Source organism: Callithrix jacchus, chromosome X (assembly GCF_049354715.1).
Source record: "Callithrix jacchus isolate 240 chromosome X, calJac240_pri, whole genome shotgun sequence".
NCBI classification, from domain to species: Eukaryota; Metazoa; Chordata; class Mammalia; order Primates; family Cebidae; genus Callithrix; species Callithrix jacchus.
This window is the reverse complement of record NC_133524.1, coordinates 100,541,376-100,556,685: the sequence shown is the minus strand read 5'-3', so window position 1 is coordinate 100,556,685 and position 15,310 is coordinate 100,541,376. Positions and strand designations below refer to the sequence as shown.

Below are 15,310 nucleotides of genomic sequence, written 5' to 3'. Positions count from 1 at the left end.
TTTAGTCAGTTTAAATTTAGGGTTACTGCCATTTGATGTTGACTGGTTGTTTTATCCATTCGTTGGTGTAAATTCTTCTTTATGTTGGTGCTCTTTACTTTTTGGTGTATTTTTAGAAAGGCTAATACTGGTTGTTTCTTTCTGTGTGTAATGCTTCTTTCAGAAGCTCTTGTAAAGCAGGCCTGGTGGTAATAAAATCTGTGAGTTCTTGCTTGTTCATAAAAGATTTTATTTTTCTTTCAGTTGTGAAGCTTAGTTTGGCTGGATATGAAATTCTGAGCTGAAGGTTCTGTTCTTTGAGGATGTTGAATATTGGCCCCCACTCTCTTCTGGCTTGTAGAGTTTCTGCTGAGAGATCTGCTGTAAGTCTGATTGGCTTGCCTTTGTGGGTAATCTGACCTTTCTCTCTGGCTGCCCTTAGTATTTTCTCCTTCGTTTCAACCCTGGTGAATCTAACGATTATGTGCCTTGGGGTTGCTCTTCTTGAGGAATATCTTTGTGGTGTTCTCTCTATTACCTGGGGTTGAATGTTGACCTGCTTTGCTAGTTTAGGAAAATTTTCCTGAATAATATCCTGAAGGGTATTTTCCAGCTTGGATTCATTCTCTCCGTCGCATTCAGGTACACCTATCAAACGTAAATTTGGTCTTTTCACATGGTCCCACATTTCTTGGAGACTTTGCTCATTCCTTTTTATCCTTTTTTCTCTAATCTTGTCTTCTTGTTTTATTTCATTAAGTTGGACTTTGACCTCTGATATCCCTTCTTCTGCATGAACAATTCGAGTGTTTAAACCTGTGCATACTTCTCGGAGTTCCTGTATTGTATTCTTCAGTTCCATTAATTCACTCACACTCCTCTCTAAGTTGTCTATTCTCAATAGGAGTTGATCAAACCTTTTTTCAAAGTTCCTAGTTTCTTTACGTTGGGCAACAACATGGTCTTTTAACTCACCGAAGTTTGTTATTATCCATTCCTTGAAGAGTGATTCTGTCATCAGGATGCGCTCGTTCTCCATCAAGCCTTGTTCCGCTGTTGATGTGGAACTGTGATCATCTTTAGAGGGAGAGGCGTTCTGACTTTGAGTATTGTAAGCTTTTTTACGCTGGTTTCTTCCCATCATTGTAAATTTATCCTCCTGTCGTCTTTGAAATTACCAACTTTCAGATTAGGTCTCTTGAGTGGACGTCCAGGTTGTTAGTTCCCAGGGCCAGAGCAGTGGCGTTAAAACTGATGGTGCTTTTCTGCCCAGGATTCTCCTGTCTGGCTTCCTTCTTGTGTCCGTAGTAGGCGACTCTGCCTTCCTGGGGCTCCAAACCTCAGTCAGAAGGGGAACCGGTCCCGTTTACTCTGCGCCGAGCGCTGCCGCGCCGAGGTGCCGTCACAGCTGCTGCGCCGGGCTCTGGTGTCCTGCTGGGGGCCGTGTGGGTCCTCCGAACCTGTTTACTCTGCTCCGAGAGCTGCCGCGCCGAGGTGCCGGCAGAACCGCTGCGCCAGCCACGAGTCGCGCTGGCCACCCATGTGTTTCCTCCACTGGGGGATCTTCTGCTCCGTGAGCGACCAGAATTTGTCTGAAAGTGTGGCGTCCTCTAGTTCTCCATGCCTTCCCTGAGAGCTGCAATCCCAGGATGTTAGCGATCGGCCATCTTGGATCGTTCTCCAAAGATGGTGTCTTTACTGGGCTACTCAAGTTAAATTACACTCGTTAGGGTGAGCTCTAACCCAAACTGGCTAGCCTGCATTGTGCCTATCAAAGGGTACATTCAGACACACAGACATGTGTTCAGGGAAGAAAATGTGAAGTGCCATGGGGAGAAGTGGGCCATCTACAAGCCAAGGGGACATTCCTGGAAGAGATCCTTCCCTCCTTCTACTCAGAAGGAACCAACCCAGCTGACACTTTCATCTGGACTTCCATCCTCCAGAACTGTGAACAATAAATTTCTGCTGTCTAAGCCACCAGGTCTGCGGTACATTGTCAGAAAAACAGACACAATTAATAGGGATTTCATTGCCAAGCCATGGGGTGATTTGATAACCAACGCCTCAAAGAGTGGGAGCAGCTTTGGAACTAGGTTATGGATAGAGGGTGGAAGCACTTTGACATGCATGACACAAGGAGCCTACGGTGCCTTTAGGAGACAGCTGGGGGATATATGGATGCCAAATGCAATTCAAATGAGGGTTTAGAAAGAATTATTTGCTGTAGGGAAAGGATCTCTGACTTAGAGAACGCATATATCACGATCACCGATACGTTGCTGCAAATATGAGTGTCAAAGGTGCTTCTGGGGAGTTATCAGACAGAAACTAGAAGATGTTATGGGAAGCCTGAGGAAAGGTGATTCTGGATTTACAGTGGCCAAGAATTGGGCTGTATTGTGTTCCTAGTGCTTTTGAGGAAAGTAGAGTTTGTAAGTGATGAACTTGCACATGCAGCTGATTTCTAGTGTTGGGGCTCAGAGCACAATACCCCAAAATGAAGGCGTCAGAAGTAGTCTTAAATGAAAGTTGTTTTCTGTGACCTTCTCGGTCCTCCTGTCTCTCACTCCCATTCGGCCCTGGGAGCTTACTGTAAAGACCAGAATCCCTCTTCCCCAAGGTGGGTCCTGGAAACCAGAAGTCCTTTTTGTTAAAGATAGCCACAAAACCTAAAAACAGTATTCTTATTTTTCTGCCACCTTTTTAAATGTAAAACTGGCCATAAGGAAATGATCTAACCTACTTTGCTCAACTGCAGGTCACAAGACGGCCATTACAGAGAGGGTCCTGCCCCATACCCAGGAGGAATAAACGTGTGCTCAGAGAGGCCAAGCAGAGTCTAGATGGACAGAACCTGCCAGGTTTCCCCACTCAGCCTATTGGCATTAGATCATAGCCTTTTGTCCCATCATATTTCTACAGGGCTGCCCATACTTCGTTGAACGTGAGCGTACAAACAGGCAATTTCCTGTGTATCTTTCTGCCTTTATTCCGAAGGCTGCCGTGTATACACGTGAAACTTGAATGCTGTTTCTCCCAAGAATCTGCCTTTCGCGAGTTGATTTCTCAGCAAACCTTCAGACAGTTTGGCGGAGCGAGCAGGGTCACCAAAGTGACTCCACTCTTCTGGGAGCCGCGGTTAAGGGAATGCAGGAAGCTGACAAGCTGACAAAAGGGTGAGGACTTCTTACCAGTCAGGTGCCCAGGATCTCTCTCGGTGCAACTCAGTCGGGCTGACAGTACAAAACCAATCTCCCTGTTTGTGTCCTCTACCAGGTTTCATGCCTAGAAGTAAAAAAGTGTATGTGTGACAAGTCTGGATGTACCAACTCTGGTACACTTTACACTACTCTGTGGTATGTATATTTATGTTGTTTGATGTCTTTCCTGTCAGAAATGGTGTATTCCTTTGCCTTTGTCTTTCTGTGTTGTTCATAGAGAGGGTTACAGGGATGAAGTTTCCTCTCATCGTGATCTGTGTTCTTGAGAGCTTGATTTGTGAGCAAGAGGAAACACTGTCTCGTGCTTTCCACCAACCAGGGAAAGTGATTCGTGGGTCACGGTAGGCGTCTGGTCGGAGAAATCTCTTTGCTGGGAAGCAGAGAGATTGTATTTTGTTCTGAATGTGCCAAGCTCTCAGCAGAGAGCTTGTCATGAATACTTGTCATCAGTATTCCTATCCCTAAGGGGCTTTGTCATCTCAAACTTTATTGCCTTGGGCAGGGCTCTCCAACCCATAATCCAGGGAAGGGAACAGGGTCGGGGCCTCTTGGGAACCGGACCATACAGCAGAAGGTGAGCACTAGCGAGCAAGGGAAGCGTCATCTGTATTTACAACCACTCTCCATTGCTGGCATTACCGCCTGAGCTCCGCCTCCCGTCATATTAGCAGCAGTAGAATCTCATAGCAGCAAGAAGCCTATGGTGAACTGCACATGTGAGGGATCTTAAGTTGCACACTCCTTATGGGAATTTAATGCCTGATGATATGTCACACTCTCCCATCACCCCCAGATGGGACCATCTAGGAGCAGTAAAACAAGCTCAGACCTCCCACTGAGTCTACATTATCATGAGTTGTATAATTCCTTCATTATCTATTACAATGTAATAACAATAGAAATAAAGTGCACAATAAATGTAATGCCCTTGAATCATCCCAAAACCATCCTCCCAATGCCCCCATGTCTGTGGGAAAATTTCCTTCCACGAAACCGGTCCCTGGTGCAGAAAGGTTGGGGACCACTGGTCTAGCTAGCGAATGCTGGCAAACTGCAATCTCGGGAGACATTTGCTATCAGAAGCCATCTCTGAAAATGGGGAATCTTCAGGATCACTTCTTCTCCGAAGAGGCTATTGCATCCAGTCGCTGTGGAAATTCAGTACACTATTGAGAATCCTAATTGTCAAGGGCCAAAAGATCGATCATTTAAATTAGCCTCCTAAATTTTATTAAAAGGATTTTAGAGAATTCTTATTCCAACCATTTGAGAGAAACGTTAAATGCATAAAAAGACACATAATGCTATGGCAGCTAGCCTTAAAACATTTTGCTTGACAAAAGAGCCAAGAATCTGTCCTAAATGAACTTAAACTCCTGTGTCTGCTCAAATTGCCCCTGTGAGAAAAACAACAAGGGTCACTCTAGCTTGCGGCCTTTGAGTGCAAATTCTGCTCTTTCACCTCGACGCCACGGGTTGCATTCCTGGCCAGGAAACCAGCCCCTCTAGGTTTAATATTTCTGTGACGTTGGGGAAGTACCTATTTCTTATTGACTCATTTCTCGCTCCTGTATAGGTTTTGATTTCCTGTCTTCTTCCATCTGCGACGAAGACACATGAGGCCCTTTAGTCACTGCCTGTAAATAGCTGAGAATCTAAGACCCTAGACAATTTGATGGGACAAAAATGTGGATTGTATCCTGTTAATGGCTAGCAAAACTTTCTTTTCTCTTTGAGCTGTCTCTGGGGTTTGGGGCAGTTCGGCATCTTGTAAAACCTACTTTTCCCACTCTGTGGAGATACTTCGTGCATCCTTGGCTGAGTCGTAATCTTGGTCAAACTTAACTGAAAAGGTACCTTTACTTTACAGATAACAAAACAGACAAGAAAAGGGCAAAAGCAAGAAATACTGGCTGTTCGTCCCGGTTAAAATCTAATAAGAAGAAATTTCCAAGGATTTGTTAAGAGCCCGATAGTCAAAAATCAACTCAATTTATGTTAATACTTAAGATACACACACACACATGTGTATGCATGTAAATTTTATATATTCTGCCTAAAAATATGCATATGTCTATACATATGTCCATATATTGGCTACCCACGTAGCAAATCAACTTAAACATAAAGGAGTGCTCATAAATGAAATAACTAGCCCAAATACCTTTCAAGTTCACAGGACCTAAATAAACTATGGGGAATTCAAGTACTTGTAAAAGTATTGGTAAAACAAAGGAAAAATATCTGTACACCTTTAATTAGAGAGTTTGAGTCTACAGTCAGATACTGTCTCTTTCAGATGTTTTAAGGTCATTAAATAGTTACTTGTGTAATGCCTTTGATACTGGCTTGTCTAGGAACTTATGTCTTTAAATTTAAATTTTACAGGTCCGTGCGGAGGCCTCACTCCAGGCACTGCCCTTTTCCCTAGGCTCTACATCTCATACGTAATTAAAACTACTTATCTCCTGGGTTATTCAATAATAATAAGGGCTACTGAGAGTTAACATTAAAGTTAACACGTACAATTAAAACTTCCGGATACAAGAGAAACAATTTTATGTACAAGGTATATTTAAAAAGCAACACGAGTTTTTGGAATTTACAAAAGGTCATAAAAAGGAATGGTAATGCAGGTTTTGTGAGGAAATGTAGTGCTGGCTAGTTTAAACGTTTTTAAGGACTGCTTTAAATTAAAAAATACAATTAAAGAATTACGAAAAAGTGGGGAAAAAAGAGTAAAAACGTAGAAAGCTTCATTAAATATCTTATCTCTTGGGCAAACCAATTAAAATTGAATGTATTTATTTCAGAAGATTTTAGGAAAATTAGCTTTGACGTTAAGCATACACTAATGTGAAGGTAAAATTTGGAGACAGGTAGTAATCTATTTTTGTTTACCTTCTGCATAAACACGAAACTCAGAGGAGGGAGGGAGAGAGACAGAGATAGTCAGTTGACCTCACGCTTTCCTCATCAGTGCTGATGATTGTTTGGGAAACCGAGCCTCAACTCCATCAAAGAGTAAAGGTTTTTTGCTTTTCAAAACCTTTAATTCATCACTTTGGTTAGATAAATGACGGTTATTTTACAGTGACCTGGGCTCCTATTGAGAGCAAGAGTTTCAAACCTTTGATACTAGAACAACTTCCCCAAATCCATGCAAATTCAGAATTCACTCTTTGGACCTCATACCAGCTTTTCGGATATTATGTGCCCTGGAAGTCTGAGAGAGACATATTAGGCTTATTTGGTCTCTTAACATCATACAGGAAACACTGGCAAATATGAAATCACGCTTAAACTTCTTTGGGTTCTACCTGTATAAGAGTGTTAGGAATATATGTCCAAAAATTGAATGAGATTCCTAAAATTCTAACCTGTCTTGGGATATGTTATTCATAATAATTGCTGTATGCCACAGAAATAACCAAATCTCCTTGTCAATTGTGGCTTTCACCAGGGCTATTAAAACATGTTTGTCATAAACCATAAACTGACAATTCTTGTTTTACTTTGATTTTTCTCAAAAAGTCGTTTATAAGCAGCGACTATCAAAAATTTTCTTCTCTAAAAAATTCATGGTAGGGACTCCGGCAGGCACATTTTCTTTCTTCTCAGATGGTATCTGGCTCTGTGACCCAGGCTGGAGGGCAGTGGCACGATCTCGGCTCACTGCAACCTCTGCCTCCCAGGTTCAAGTGATTCTCCTGCCTCAGCTTCCTGAGTAGCTGGGACTACAGGCATATGCCGCCACACCTGGCTAATTTTTGTATTTTTAGTAGAGACAGGGTTTCACCATGTTGGTCAGGCTGGTCCCAAACACCTGACCTTGTGATCCACTGGTCTCGGCCTCCCAAAGTGCTGGGATCACAGGGTGAGTCATGGCGTCCAGCCGCAAGCACTTTTAAATAGAGGTTTCTGATAACTTTAGAGATCATACCACTAGACTAGGAAAAAGCATTTCAGGGCTCCAGTTGAAAAAACAAATGTGGGCGTGAGGATTGCTAACCCAACAACAAGCAGAGCAACAGTTAATTACATGGAACTGAACAGTCAGTGAACTAAAGATTTTCTCATGACATTTTTTGAGCTGTATATAGCTAACAAAATATGGGATGAAGTATACTTTGTCCCATCATATTTATACACAGCTGTCCATACTCTTTTGAGCCCAGGCATAAAAATAGATCATTTCCCTTGTGTCTTTGGACATTAACACTAAAGGCTCCCAGGAATACATGTTAAATAAGTTGGCATGCTTCATGTCCTAATGATCTGCCATTGGCAAGCTGATTTCTCCATGAAATTAAGGAGGCCAGGGGGACCCCTGGCCACTACGTGGGTAAATTGAGAAAAGTATTTAGGATTTAATCTGGTTTCTCCTAGATCCTTATAGCAAAGGGGAGAGAAAAGAGACAAATTAGCCAAGGAAGCACTGAGGAAAAGAAAGCCAGCAGTGGGTGATTCAGAAGGTGCTCAATGTATACAGATACCCTGCTCTGGAAACAGGTGCAAGGGAGGGACTGGAAAACCATTAGCTAAAGAGGCGAGGCATGTATTTCATGGATCCAATCAACCATCTCTGCAGAAGCTAGGAATTAAGATGTGGGAGATACGGGTATTCAAGAAAGATCTCTAGACAACTCCTTGTCTGATGATCTGGACCCAGGTAAATTCAATGGGAAGCCAACAAGTGTTTGAGAATTTTCTACTAGAAACAATGTCATCAGACTACAATGCATGGAGCAAAGATGGGCCAAAAGGAAAGGAGGCTGTTAGAGTTCCTGGACTGTACAGATAAGAGAGGGACTGATGGAGCTACTCAGCTGTGACCGCTCCTTCATTCTTAAGACAGGGAAGAAGGACTCCAACGTAGGGTCAAAGGTTGGCATGGCCATCAGTGCCCCCAGGAACCAGGGGCACCGAAATAGGAGACCGGGCCATCTTGCTCTTGGTCCCAGAAACGGAGGTCATTTCCCGGGTCCCAGGTATATGTCTCACATCCTCGGTTTCAGAGGGATGGGCTGCAGGAGCCCAGGCTGCAGCGACAGCCACCACCTCGCTGCCCAGGGCTTAGGGTGTGAAGCTGTTACCCCATTGGGCCTCAAGGACAGAGCGTTGAGCCCCAAGTAGAATGTTTTCCGCCCATACAATCTAACGGAATTTGCACCATTAGTTTTAAAACTTGCTTAGGGCCCACAAACTCCAGTAGAGTTTCTGATTTCCTGATTTTGGTATGATAAGCCATATCTGGTACCATTTCCACAGCTATATTTCAGAAGCTGATAACTCGTCCAGCTTCACAGGTGCAGTGGTGGAGAGAATTCCTGCCTCAGCATGAATCATACCTGGAGTGTCACCTATTCCAGATATAAAAGACTTTCAGATGACATGATGAAGGGTTGATTTCGGAGTCGGTTAAGACTTTGGGAATGTTATGATTAAATTAATTCAGGCAGGGAAGTGGACGAACAAGGTGTGCTAATATGGATGGAGTTGTGTCTCCCTATGTAGAAGTCCTGGCCCCCTACACTTTAAAATGTGACCTTATTTGGAGACCGTCTGTACACAGGTCACTTTGTTAAAGTGAAATTACGATAGTGGGTCCTTCCCAGCAGAATTGTGTCCTCCTTACAAAAAGGTGGCAATTAGCATCCAGAACTCTGAGATAAAATTAGTGTTTCAGTAAGCCAGTCTGTGGAATACTTTTGCAGTGGCCCTAGAAAACGGATAGAATAAACCTGCATCAACAGAATTAAAAGCATACAACCAATTGAACTTCCAAAGAACCACACTCATCTAATCACAGGTTTCCCCTTAAACTCCAACTGAGCATCCCTGGACAACTAACCCTTACTAGATAAGACTGGGACACCTGATCACACTGTGTGCTGTGGAGCTGCAGGTGCCGCACTGGCTGACGGGGATCCGAGTGGAGCTTGTGCTGCTCCATCAGGCAACACGGCATGATCCCCATGATATGTAGAGGCCAGTCATGAAGATTTTCAAAAACAAAATGTTCTAGCCTGAGGAAAAGCAGAATCAGATAAATCTAAATAAGTGAGATTCCATTACCAGGGAGCCTAGAAGAGGTATTGTTCCTTGCACTTTTTGTGGCAGTTTCCTCTGTAATGTGTTTGGGTCCTTGCCTATGTTTTGAAATGAACTTTATGTTACAGGGAGTGCTGATAAAATGTTTGACTGCACTGTGCTTGTCCCATTCATACTATTGTCCCTACATTGATACTTCTTATTTGTGGTTTATGCAGTGAAGCTGTTTCCCTTAGTTTCTGCTTTCTGTAACCCACAGCATTGCATTACGATTGCTCGCTCGGTTCCCTGTCTCCTCAATCAGCCACTGAAATCTATATCAAATGTGTGAGCTTCCTCTTCTGAGCTTCACAGGAAACCACGCTTTTCCTCTTTCTTCCTATATTTTGCCAGCATCAGTCCCCTTGCCCCCTCACTCTTCACTCCCCAGAGCCCAATCAGATTTCATTGCTAACCCTATTTTATTAATGCTCCTCTTTGATGTCTGAATTTACAAGTGGAAAACACATAGTCCAGGGTAAAATATCCCAGTGGATTTGGTTTCTCAGAAAGACTTGCCTAATTACACAGATACGCAAGGATAACTTTGGAAATTTATTAGTATGTCTTAATTCACAGAAACATTGGCAATTTACAGCAAAACAATTCACATAAAGAGAATTAAGCCACGGAGTGAGATGTGGTGTTTTGGAGCAGGCACATAGATAGCCCCGTCTCTGAAAGGGAACAGGTTCCTGCAAAGCGTCTTTGGTTTTTGAAATGTTATTCCGGACATGTAGGACCATTTGACGGCACCATCCAGAGGGATTCGTTGTGGCTGATTTTGTGGGGGTTTCTCTTGGTCTCCTTGTGCAGTAAGTATTTCTCTTCAACTATTTTCATAACATTTTTCTAATATTCTGGAAACAGAGCAAGGAAAAAATCCCGATGAGGGGACTTCTTGGTTCTACATCCTTTCTCTATGGATCCCGAGTGGAGCTCCCAGGGTGAAGCTTCCCTGCTTCCCATCTGCACTACTCAGGGAAGCTGTGGCTACTATATTGCCCTGCCCCCATTTCCCTCTTGACCAAGCGGCCGTCTGTCAAAGTGGAATAATCCACGCGGCTACGTGTTAGGTCCCTCTGGGGTGGTACTTTCCCACTTCTGAGGGGCTCAATAAAATTTTGATTTTTGTCGTTTATCCAGCTTTTGTGTCACAGTTTCACTGAGAGTGCCATCCTTTACTGGTTTCTACATATGAAGGAGAAGGGTTGTTTATGAGATGCTTGCAAATGCACGGGAAACACTTAACAAAAATGGCCAATGTATTGAGCTTCAAGGCACCACATAATAAATTCCTATGGGTTGCAATCCCAGGGAATGTTCTCCTGTCCACATACACGGGAGGCTAGAAATCGATTTAAAAGGAAAGCAAGGGGAAAGTCACCAGCTGTTCTGAATTTCAGCAATACACTTATAGAAAAAAATGCTAAAAGTGTAAACACTTGAGACCCAGAGGAAAGCACAATTAAAGGCAGCCTATGTTAACATTAATATGAATATTAATATGTAACTCTCTTGAGGAAATAAGCATTATCTTACTTCTCCTAATGGCTGACAATGCTCTGCATAACTTGATGCTAGGGGCAAGGAGCATATACTAATTTTAGCTTTGGATTCATATCCTAAAATGATCGTGATTACAAACACTGAAAACGAAAACATCAGGTAAAGAATCACACCCCTGTCCCTTGAACCACCAGGCTGAATACCACAGGAAGGCTGCTGTGGGTTCAGCCTGGGTCACTCCCCACATTGGGACAATGACTGTTGCTCATAGACTGCAGGTCACTCTTTTGCTTCGCCGCTGTACCAGTAGACCATGAGCTGTTTGCGGGGACACTCCCAAATCCTGCTGATGCATACCTGGAAGTAAGGAAGGGTTCTGTTCAAAAAGAAATGAAAAGATTATTGTCAGGCTCAAAGCAGAATGAATCGCATGAGCGATCTCAGACTCAAGGAAGTGGGGAAATGGATGGACCCTTGAAAATGTTCTTTGGCTATATGTACACTGTAAATGGGCCTCATTTGCTTATCTACATGGATTCCTGATGGGAGAGATGTTGAAAAGGTTTAGGATGGTTACCTTGCTTCTTCTATCAGCGTATTCACTTTCTCTGTTTCCATAACGCACATAATGAAGTTCTGGAAAATTCCACCGTCCAGTCGCAGGAGAATGAGAGTGAAAAAGGCGAGTATCAGCACATTGATAATACCACCGTAAAGATAACCTAGAAATATAACTAATAAAAACGGCCATTTGGGAAACTGAGGAAATGAAACACGGGCACGGAAAAGCCCACTGCTTTTCCTTGCAGCAAATTGTACAACAGATATATTGGAGCTGACCCTGTTTATTACTGAGGGAAAAGTGCTCGAAAACTCCCGGGACACCGCACGACACACGCCTGCTAAGTCAGAACAGTGTCACCCACCCCAGCCTCCAGTGGGGTTCTCCCCTTAACGGGCCACTGGTCTTTCGGGCCACTTGCGGTGGCTCTGAGCAGAGCCTTTGGGTTTCCGTGGTGCTCCGGTGCTGCTGAGGGAGCTCACTTGCCCCGGTGTACCTGAGGACGGCATTCGTGCCCTGTAACTCCGCACACTTGCCCGTCTTCCCCGGGAGCAGCAGTCGCACGGCGATCTGGATGTCCCAGGGGGTGATGGTCACCCGCTTGGCGTAGCGAGCCAGTTGACCAGCCTCAGTGGCGATGCGGTCCAGTATGTCACGAATCATACACTCCATGACACTGAGGGCCTCTGGGGAAAGGCTGAGACCCTGGTGAACCTGGTTCAGCGCCGAGGGGAAATAGGTGACGAAGCCGTCCTGAAAGCTGTCCCCGCCGCAACCGGCGTGGTGCCTGCCGGACCCTCGGCGCCCTCGTTTCTCCTGCTTCTGGGCCATCGCGGAGCTGGCCTCTTTGGGTTCCTGGGGGCTCTGGTCTTCCTCAGAGGTTGGCTTAGAGGAAGGCTCAGCCATGGCGGAGGCAGCGGCCGTTAGATGACAAGAACAGACGTTGACGGTTGAGCACCCGGGAAAGTTGGGGGCGGGGCACTTTGGAGTTGGCGGGGGTTTGCGTCACAGGCCAACTCGACATCTGGTTGGATGAAGTGTTACCCAGGGAGCCTGTCAGCAAACCTCACTGCCTTTAAGGTGATTGGGTGATCCCACTGCTTGTCATCATGTCAACCAATCACAGTGGTCGTCTGCCAGCCTAGGCGCCCCCTGTGGCCTACGTCAGAGGCACTTACACAGATGCCTCACAGGGCAAAAGCGCATCAGCCCTCCTCAGCTGATACACGACACTCCCTGCGCACTTTGAAGGGTGTCACTGAAAACTCCCAAAGTTCAGCAATTTCAGGTCATGCTCCTTGAAGAGAGACAGACCTCCTGAGCCCAAGGCCATTATGCGGATGCCAGAGGAACGACCGTGTCCACGTGTGGACCGGTTCTCACCCATCTCAGAATCTACTGTTATCCCTGGCTAAGCCACCCCGGCTTTAGCAGGAACTCCCCGATACGGCCGCCAAGGGCTCCTGGGCAGAAGAGGACCTGGCGGTCTGGCTGCTGTCTTCAGTTCTGATCACCATCTTCAGTGAATCAGGAGAACGAGGAATGGCCATACCACAGCCTCCAAGCCGAGAATAGAAACGGAAAGGTGCTTTTATTTAAAACATATAACGACACTCAACATTGACCAGGTTTAAACCAAAAAAAAAAGAAAAAAGAAAAAAAGGAAAACGAAACAGCAACCACAAATCACAACTCAGAAGTTGGAAATGGCTAATAAGTTTAAGAGATATTCGATTTAAAATTTCACCTTGAATCTTTTCGGAACTCGACTTAAAATTTCACCTTGAATCTTTTCGGAACTCCCTGAAGAAGAGAAATGGATTCCAAAAATAAAAACTATGTTCGATTTAGGAAGATAGCTTTCATGGCTCACGCCTGTAATCCCAGCACTTTGGGAGGCAGAGGTGGGCAGATCATGAGGTCAAGAGATGGAGACCATCCTGGCCAACATAGGGAAACCCCACCTCTACTAAAATACAAAAGAAAAATTAGCTGGGCCTGGTGGCACACCTCTGTAGTCCCAACTACGCGGGAGGCTGAGGCAGGAGAATCGCTTGAACCCGGAGTGCAGAGGTTGCAGTCAGCCAAGATCGCGCCACTTCACTACAGCCGGATGCCTGGCGACAGATGGAGACTCTGTCTCAGAAAAAGAAGATAGCTTTCAAGAGCCTTTGATAATATATGCAAAGACATGCCTTAAATGAATTTAAGTAAAATTCAGTTGCAGGATTAAACAACAAAAGCTTATTAAGAGAAACTGAAGAAATAAAGGTCATGAGTGAACTATCATTTCAAAGGTCAGGCTGGCAGGTGTATTTCCCGCAATATCTTTAACAGGCTACTTGTTCTACTCCTGATGAATAGGTTGACGATTAAGGACAGAAAGCCTCATGTTTGCTATTAGATAGCATCCTATGTGGTAAACTTCATGACAGAAGCCTAGTAAACGATTTCTGAACAGTCCCCTCTACAAATGATAATTTTATATATCTACTTGAACTCTTAGCAAGCCAATCCTTCTCTTAGTTTGGGACAAGGCAGAAGAAACTTGTACACAACAATCTCGGGATTCATATCAGTAAGTCACCATGATTTTCTTGTTTTAAAACGAAGCTGTCCTGGAAGCTTTCCCTGCCTTGGTTGGCGTGGCGCCTGCGGGACCCTTGGCGCCCTCGCTTCTCCTGCTTCTGGGCCGTCGAGGAGCTGGCCTCTGTGGGTTCCTGGGTGCTCTGGTCTTCCTCAGAGGTTAGCATAGAGGAAGGCTCAGCCATGGCAGAGGCAGCAGCGCTAGATGGCAAGAACAGACGATGACAGTTGGGCACCTGGGAAGGTTGGGGGTGGGGCAATTTGGAGTGGCCAGCGTGGTTCTATGTCACAGGCCAACTCGACATCTGGTTCAATGAAGTCTTACACAGGGAGCCTGTCAGCAAACCTCACTGCCTTGAAGGCGATTGGATGATCCCATTGCTTGGCATCATGTCAACCAATCACAGTGGGTATCTGCTGGCCTAAGTGGCCAATGTGGCCTACCTCAAAGTTACACAGATAGATGGCCAAAAGGACCCATCAGCCCTCCTCAGCTGATCCATGCCGCGCTGTGAGCATTTCCAAAGGGGTCACTGAAAACTCCCAAAGGTTAGTTCAGCTCACCCTCCTTGAAAAGAGCTTGACCTCCTGAGCCCAAGTCCATTATGCGGGAGGAATGACTGTGGCCACGTGTGGACCGTTCTGAGACGGGTGCATCTCAGAATGTACTGCTATCCTGGGCTAAGCCAGCCTGGTTTGAGCAGGAACTCCCTAACATGGCTGCCGAGGGCTCCTGGGCATAAAAGGGCCTGACGGTCTGGTTCCTCTCTTCAGTTGCGATCAACACCTTCAGTGAATGTGCATAACGAACAATGGCCAAAGCACAGTCTCCAAGCAGACAACACAAACAACAATGGGGATGCTGGTAAAAGCATTTCCAATCCTTAAATGTGTACGAAATTTAAATCTCTTTTCTGAACAGTATTTTGATCACCAAAAGAGTCTGAATGTTACTGTTGGTGAATAAGCTATGTTGGGTGAAATAAAACACTAGCCCAGTTCTCTAAGAAACCTTCTTATGGAGAAAAATTCAATCTATGAAATCGGAAATAAGTTAAACAAATACCCTTCAAGAATATATGACAATACATTCAGAAACATATCTTAAATATATGAATGTGAAACATAAATCCCCGAAAGTGAACCAAACGAGGATTTAATGATTAAGAAGAATTGAAGACATGGAGATCACCAGGAAGGTACCACCCGAAATTCCAATGCTGCTTCCTCTCAGACTTTTAAGATCAGGTCACTTATTCCTAATAAGATTGTTCCCGGTTTACAGAGAAAAAAAAATTTTTTTTAACAGAATCTTGCTCTGTCACCCAGGCTGGAGTGCAGTGGCACGATCTCAGCT

The 15,310-nt window shown here is 44.7% G+C and overlaps 1 protein-coding gene across 5 annotated transcripts; it reads right to left on the bottom strand.

Moving 5' to 3' along the window:
- Positions 1 to 9,838: 9,838 nt before the first annotated feature.
- LOC100400286 (histone H2B type F-M) lies at positions 9,839 to 12,323 on the bottom strand. 5 transcript variants are annotated; one of them, XR_013531374.1, is made up of 4 exons: positions 11,864 to 12,323; positions 11,383 to 11,539; positions 11,009 to 11,181; positions 9,839 to 10,156 (listed from the first exon to the last, which is right to left on the bottom strand). XR_013531374.1 is itself a non-coding variant. In XM_035288908.3 (4 exons), the coding sequence occupies exons 1-4, from the start codon at positions 12,271 to 12,273 to the stop codon at positions 10,149 to 10,151; spliced, it is 594 nt and encodes a 197-aa protein (XP_035144799.2). In that variant the 5' UTR covers positions 12,274 to 12,323; the 3' UTR covers positions 9,839 to 10,148. The 5 variants fall into 5 exon arrangements, 4 of the variants coding, with proteins under 4 accessions (XP_035144799.2, XP_054106998.2, XP_054106999.2 ...); XM_035288908.3 differs by having other exon boundaries at positions 11,163 to 11,181; XM_054251023.2 differs by having other exon boundaries at positions 11,163 to 11,181; positions 11,383 to 11,441.
- Between the last annotated feature and the right edge of the window lie 2,987 nt (positions 12,324 to 15,310).

Bases quoted from the DNA above. Each gene is read 5' to 3' on its own strand.
- LOC100400286 (XM_054251022.2), bottom strand. From the start codon at position 12,273: ATGGCTGAGCCTTCCTCTAAGCCAACCTCTGAGGAAGACCAGAGCCCC. The intron at 11,540-11,863 runs GTACACCGGGGC...CGTTTTTATTAG, and splicing joins GGCACGAATGCCGTCCTCAG to TTATATTTCTAGGTTATCTT. The intron at 11,182-11,382 runs GTAACCATCCTA...CTTTTTGAACAG, and splicing joins ACGCTGATAGAAGAAGCAAG to AACCCTTCCTTACTTCCAGG.